Source organism: Belonocnema kinseyi, chromosome 2 (assembly GCF_010883055.1).
Source record: "Belonocnema kinseyi isolate 2016_QV_RU_SX_M_011 chromosome 2, B_treatae_v1, whole genome shotgun sequence".
Lineage (NCBI taxonomy): Eukaryota > Metazoa > Arthropoda > Insecta > Hymenoptera > Cynipidae > Belonocnema > Belonocnema kinseyi.
The window spans coordinates 12,971,556-12,978,900 of record NC_046658.1 but is presented as its reverse complement, the minus strand read 5'-3'; the positions used below and the strand labels follow the sequence as shown (position 1 = coordinate 12,978,900).

At 33.9% G+C, this 7,345-nt stretch overlaps 2 protein-coding genes across 5 annotated transcripts in view; both read left to right on the top strand.

Annotated features, from left to right (window-relative positions):
- The window catches only part of LOC117167007, a 3,737-nt gene extending 945 nt beyond the window's left edge, over nucleotides 1-2,792 (top strand). Inside the window, exons 2-3 of the mRNA XM_033351554.1 lie at nucleotides 338-501; nucleotides 876-2,792. Coding sequence (XP_033207445.1) covers nucleotides 338-501; nucleotides 876-1,198 — 487 coding nt within the window. The 3' untranslated portion in view covers nucleotides 1,199-2,792. The remainder of the gene's footprint in view (nucleotides 1-337; nucleotides 502-875) is intronic.
- LOC117167006 (transmembrane protein 43 homolog) overlaps nucleotides 1-7,345 on the top strand; it is a 71,794-nt gene that overhangs the window by 4,876 nt on the left and 59,573 nt on the right. The window lies entirely within an intron of this gene.

Here is a 7,345-nt window from a genome sequence, read left to right as displayed (position 1 = left end):
ATTATTTCTTTCGCTTATTTGATTTATTTCATATATTTCTTTTCTTTAATTCATTTCATACATTTCTTTTCTTTAATTTATTTCATTTATTTAATTTCTTTTATGTCTTTCGTTTATTTCACATATTTCTTCTCTTTAATTTATTTCATTTTTTTCATTCATTTCTTTTCTTTCATTTAATTCATTTGTTTCGTTTATATAATTCATTTCTTGTATGTCTTTCGTTTATTTCATTTCTTTCATTTATCCTATTTACTGCATTTATTTATTTTCTTTCATTTATTTGGTTTATATAATTTATGTTATTTATCTCATTTTTTTCATTTATTGTTTACAGTACTACAATGGATAGGTTCCTCACAAAACCGATTTCAAAAGAAAGTTGCATCAATGTGAAGAAGGCATCCTCTACAATTAACAATTCCGGGGATTTGAACAACAATAACGAACTAGATTCGCAACGTTCTCATGAATGTAGATTTCCCTTCAATTTAGAAAAAGGTATGCTTTATTTATGCCAATTTCAATTCTTATAATTTAATATGTAAGTTTCAATTTCTCATTTTTTAAGCTGAAACAAACAAATAACATTGATCCTCATGGTGTGAAACCTAATTTAAAAATGTTACTGCGCATAGATGTACTCATTTTTCAAATAGAACTAATAGAACTATGTATAATTCTTACAAAAAAATTCGATCCCGGTACATCAAAGGAAAAGAAAACTGAAAACTGCCATATAACTACTACATTGGATGTAAAATTATTATTTATTACTCATTTGATTTTAAAATTTGAATTTAATTCAAAATCGATGTTAATTATACGACTAATTATTATTATCTTTTCAAACCAAATCGAAATATTTGTTTCAGTTAAAGTTAACGTTCCGAAGGCTTTTGGTACGTGGAAAGAGAAATATTGTTGGTTGAGTCTTAATTCAAAAGGAAAATGTATCTGTACTACATGTGGCGACGCTTTTCAGAAAAAGCTTCCTCTGCCTAAGGATAGTAGAAGCGTAAATTCACGAAAAGCTTCTGTAGACGAGAGATTCGATTGCTGGAAAAACGCAATTGCGCGCCTTACTTTCAATGAAAGAAGCTCACTTCATATTGCTGCTAGTACTGGCCTTTTAAATCTCGAAAAAGCCCAGTGTTTGCGCGAAAATTCCAACAGCAAAGGACCAAGAAATACATAAGGCTCGCGTCGTGTTAGATACCATCTTCAGCACAGCAACTCTTCTTGCACGTCAAGGCCTGGCTTTGCGTGGAAATTAATGTGAAATTTTGCAAATGATGCCTCGAGAAGTTCTTTCAAGATTACTGGCAAAAATCAGGAGTGTACAGTTTTTCGCGATCATTGCACATGAAACTTCCGATGCATCTCGTAAAGAGCAACTTTCTTTTTCAGTTAGAACAGTTTGTAAAGACTTGATTATTGAAGAGGATTTTCTAGGTTTTTACGAAACCAAAAATACAAAATCAGCAACTCTGTATGAAACTATTAAGGATGTTATAATTTGGCTGGAATTGGACATTTCGAAATTACGTGGACAATGTTTCGATGGAGCTGCGAATATGGCCGGATATATTTCTGCATTTCAGAAGCGAATAAGGGAGGATGAACCACCAGCACTGTACATTCATTGCCGCCCTCACAGTAAGCCTAGTTTTTCAAGATGCCATGGAAGGTGTGCTAGCTGTGAAGAACTTTCTTGGCATTCTCAAAGAAGCGATACATTTTATTCTTGATTCCCCAAGCGATTCTCCAAAAAGATTAGCGCAATTTGAAGAACTACTATCAGATGATAGCCCAAGTTTAATGCCGTTCTGCCCAACAAGGTGGCTGATTCGCAAATCGGCAAAAAGAATGCACAAGATAACGGTGTATAATGGCTTGCCTAAACTTTTTTGAAGAAAAGCGCGACGACCGCGAGTCAGATATATCTGCGTGTGCTAAAGCAGCTGGCCTTTTTAAAAGCATGGATAGTTTCGAATTCCACTTCTTCATGACCATTGTAATATTTATTTTAGAAAGAGTGGAGGTTTTGAATGCTGAACTACAAAAATGCGAGCTCAGTATTAGTGAAGCCTATGAGAAAATCCGCATTGTCTCAGAACACCTAGAAAGAGTTCGAAGTTCAGGTGTTGAAGATATTTGGACGAAAGCTGTCGAAGATTCGTTTGCCCTAGATCTACCCGACCCGGAGATTCCACGCCAGCATAGAAAATCTTCCAGAATCGATCCTGCGCTCAACGATGCTCATGCTTTTTCTAGTCCAAAAGAGCATTATCAAAAAATTTTCTACGAGTGAATGACCAAGTTGTTGTATCAATGAAAGATTTGAGTGCGAAACTTCGAAACTTTTAGAGAAATTTGAAGATTACGCGACAGGAAAAGATTCGAATGTCACAGTTATTATAACCTTTTATGAAAAAGATTTTAATCCTGACCGTTTATCTCTTCATCGAAATATATTTTTCGACTAAATAGCGATAAAAAATGTAAAAATGAAGTCCTTGAAAGACGTTGATTATTTAAAAGGCAATCCTAACTTAGCCGATTCAATTACAGAGTTTATGAGACTAATAAAAATCTTATTAACCATACCAGTATCATAATGTACTGTTGAAAGATCGTTCTCAGCATTGCGTAAATTAAAAAATTATTTGCGGTGATCTATGAAAGCACAACGGTGAAACTACCTTGCTTTGTTACACGCGCATTCGCACCCAACGGAATAGTTGTTGCAAGACAAAAGAGTAAAAATTGTTAACAAATTTATTAGAAAAAATGATCTGCGAACCAAAGATATAAGCCTAGATGCGGCACGTGTATAGTTGGAGGAACTAATTGTAGACGTCTATGAATAATATTATTTTCTTGTTTTGAAAAGGAGGCGGTAGAAATTCTACTAAATGAAACTATACGTTTGAAGACATTAAAAGTTTTAATTGATCAACATATTGAGTTGAAATTTCAAATAATCAATTTTTTAAATAAATAAGATCGTACAGCGTTCTCGCATGTATAATTAGCAATTTGGAGTTTTTAGATGTAGAGTTAAATTTTATAGGAATACCTCCTCCCTCACGATTATTAATTTAAGTAAACAATACGTAAATTTCTATGTTTGTGTAATTAATTATGAATTAAATAAATTATAATGAAACGATAAAATTATATAATAAAATTATTTTTTATTTTATTATATAATATTTTATGGAAATTTATGTACCTCACTATGCATGTAAATTATGTCCCGATTTTTTAAATTGAGAACCCGATAATTTCAAAATTGAAAAAATGTATTTTTGAGTTTTATACTTGAGTGATTGATCAGAATATATAAATATTTTGCCTTACATTTCTCAATTTGAACTAAAAGAACAGAAATTATTAGAAAGTTTCGAAAAACATTTATCTCTTAACTGTTAATTTGTAATAAAATAATCCGTAAATGAACTATTTATTGTCGCGGGCACATTCTCATCGTATGCTGTGCCCGTGGCTCGCAAGTTTCAGTGCGCCTGGGGCGCGCATCTTTTGATTCCCGCGATTTGCGCTCAGATATTTATTCTTTGCATTTAGAAAGGTTGAATGAAACTTTATCAAAAACATCTCTTTAGATCGCAGTATTTATATGCGTGTTCATATTCTGAATTTTTTGCTTAAATAAGTATAGTTAAAGATTAAGTTTCTCAAAGTTCTGTTATGCTAATAATAGGATTTTGGTTTTCATATTATTATTTATACATGTATAAAGCAAAATATCCTGCAAGTCTTCTTTTAGATTTCTTACGCATCTCGCGTCTTTTAGCGTAATATTGGAATTTTCGATTATCTGCTTATATTACTTACGATAAAACAAAATTACGAGTCCTATTAAAAAGTGGTTTAAAGAAATTTTGTAGGATTTTTCAAAACCTATCATTTCTCTTTGAGGCTTTTTGTCGTATTTTGCGTCATTTGGTTGAAAATTTAAATGTTGTGGTGTCAAATTTCGGGCAATTCTATTACTTTCATCACAAATAATAAGAATGTAATAAATGAATACGAATTTGTATCACTTTTTTTGGGCGAGTAACTTTTTTCTATCAATTTGTTTTTGTGTTTTACGTGTCCTGTCAAAAAGTAATTCATAACAAATTTGTGGCTCTTTTTCGGGTAAATAATTTTTGTTAAATCATTTTTTTTGTAACTTGTATCACTTTTTCACAAAGTTTTTTTTTTATATTTTCAATGTTATTTTTCGCGAATAAAACAAAAGGTACGCCTCCTATTAAGAAGTGATTATTAATGAATTTGTCGATCTTTTTTGAGATCACAACTTTAATTGATTCATCTTCTTTCGTATCCTGCATAGTTTGACCACAAAATGGGATTTTTCATATCTCATTATTTTGCAATAAAAATTAGAATTTTCAATTTTACAGGAAAATCAAAAACGTTTATATGATAATCTTGTAGGGCTTTTAAAAAACAATGTTTTTCTTTACTTTTTTTCATATCGTACGTTGGCTAAAAATTTAAAGTATAAAAAAATGGTCCCAAAATTTGTATTTTTATCCAAAATGGCTGTTTAACGAACTCGTCCTTTCTTTTCGGACTTGTCCGACATTTCTTTTTTTATCCTTTCTCAATCATATATTATGAGAATGAGAAATATTAGAGGCCCTTTAATTTTTGTTATTAATTTCAGTTTTTAAATCATTTCAATTCTTCAAAGTAAAATGCTGTTACTTTTCTCTGTAATATTGATATTTAATCCAATACAAATAAAATTAAAAATAAAGTTTCTTAAGTATAGTCTCAATATACTTGTTCTCTGTCATTCTTTTAATTGTTGTAATTTCGTTTTCTGAGTCTTGTCAATTTTTCGTTGTGTATTTTTATGCTAAACAAATTTTAAACTATACATTATAAGGATAATTTCATTAAATACAAAAATCGAAACTTTGAGGGGTCGCCAGTAAACTGTATTACCAATGGTATGGGGGGGGGGGGGGGGGGGGGGGGGTCATGCTAAAAACTATGGTTCGAACAGGGGTTGGGGGATAAAAATTCATTTTTAGGCTCAACTGTTTTGTTCAAAATGTAACTATTTTCTTAAAAATTCGTTTTTTTCAATAAGATTTAATTTTTTGTAACTAACAAGGTAAACATTTTATTTTTGATTTAAATTGATATTTTTATGAAAAATTAATATTTTCTGGTTTAAAAATGCTTCTCCCGGCTTTAAAATTCAAAAATTTTGTTAAACAATTTTTTAACATGTAACAATTTTCTTGACATTTTGGGTTTTTTGTTTTGTTAAAAATTAATTTTTTATTTGAAAATTTGAAATTTTACATTTTTGTTAGAAATGTATACTTTATAAGTTCAAAATTTAATTATTTGGTAGAAGATTCTTTTGTCTTGTTGAAAATTCATCTTTGTGGTCGAAAATTAATTTTATTGATTTCTTTTACATCGTCTTTTTATTAAAAATGCAATTGTTAAGTTCTAAATTAGTATATTTTGATGAATGATTTAACAATATAGTAGAAAATTAAAGTAGGATTCGTTTGTAAATGAACTTTTCCGCGTTTTTTCGTGTTTGTTAAATATAGTTTTTTAAAAATCATATTTCTGCAACATTTACCTCTTTGGCTTAAGCTTGAACTTTTTTTGTTGACAATTTGGTTTTTTATGTTAAAAATTACTTTTTTTTTTGAAAATTGCAACTTGTCTATTCTTGATTAGAAATGGATCCTTTATATGGTAAGTTGAAAAAATAAATAGGTAGTCGCGGACAATTGTCCAGGGGTGGTCCCGCAGGAATTAACCCCCAAGCGGAGTTGTGAAAACCGTGCCGAAAGCTGAATGGCACCGGGGTGAGGTGTCTAGAACGGTGACTCTGGGATACCGGGTGACCTCTCAGAGTACGCAGCCTTATCCTTGCATGCGGGGCTCTACAAGGATGGACGCACCCCTTTCCCTAGCTTCTCTTGGGAACAAAAATGACAACACCAAACATAGTTGTAGTAAGTGCGGTTCAAAACAACAGAACGCGCAGGGCTGCCGACAATGGGTCGGCCAACAATGCCGACCAATCTAGAGTTGGGGGAGCCAATGAAAATGGATTCAATGCGATGGATCGGCGGGATCTCGCGACCTTTGGGTGGACGGAGCGACTGAATCACGAGTTGATATAGTGCTACGATGCGAGTGTGACCCCTCAACGGGGTTACATGGCACGGCTGCATGCTCAGTCGCTCTGCTCTACTACAGCTAGAACAAGCCGGCAACAGAGAAAGAGAGGCGACACTAAGACCAACCGCAGACAGGCATCCAATAGATGAAGAGCAATGCTTGACGACTCGGAGAAACATCAACACCAAGGTTTCTCTCAAGCCTAAAGATCTGGCTGAAATGGATGACGAGCTCCGTGAACATTTTTCCGGAGAATCCGACCTCTGGGCTATCAATTATTGTGTGTATAATGCAGCGAGAGCTTTGGCCGATGCGAACCGCAAAACAAAACCAACGGTTGATCATAAGACCAAAAGACGAATGCATCAACTTGCCATAAAGATAGGCTGGGCAAGACAGTACGCGTCCCGCATTCAGTGTGTGATTGACTACATCACATCTGGCAGGAGTTTTACTGCCAAGGTTCGAAAGTTTGCGCGCGAACTCCGGACCCCTTATCACACACTTAACAAGTCAAAGCTGCTGACCATTAGGCAGCATATTGTTGAGAGAATACGGATACTGTCTGACGCTAAGAGAAGTCTAGAGCGGAGGGAGAGTTGGGTCAGAGAAAATCAACAATTTCTCTCTGACCCATCTCGACTATTCCAAGACCCTCCAGTTACTGTCGAACACCCACCCAAATCAGAGGAGGTCGAAGTATTTTGGAGAGAAGTCTACGAAGTTCAGGATAGACTGGACGAAGACTCAGAAAATATAAATAGCTTCAAGGAGTTATGTGTTGCCCTAATGATACCTGATAAAGAATGCCCACCCATCACTACCGAGAAGGTGAAAATAGTATTAAGAGGGATGAAGAACTGTTCCGCGCCGGAACCAGATTGTATCAAAACCTTCTGGTGGAAGAAGTTTTCTTCAATCCATCAGCATTTGACCCGTATTTTCACCTCATATTTGAAGTCGGAAGAGCCGATTCCAGAGTGGTTGATGGAAGGGCGCACAATACTCCTGCCGAAAATAGGCAACTTAGCTGACCCGAAGAATTACTGGCCAATAACTTGTCTGAACACACTTTATAAGATATTCACAGCTATCCCAAATAATATGATTGTTCGGGCAATTGAACCTGTGTGGCAAGAAATGTATGAAC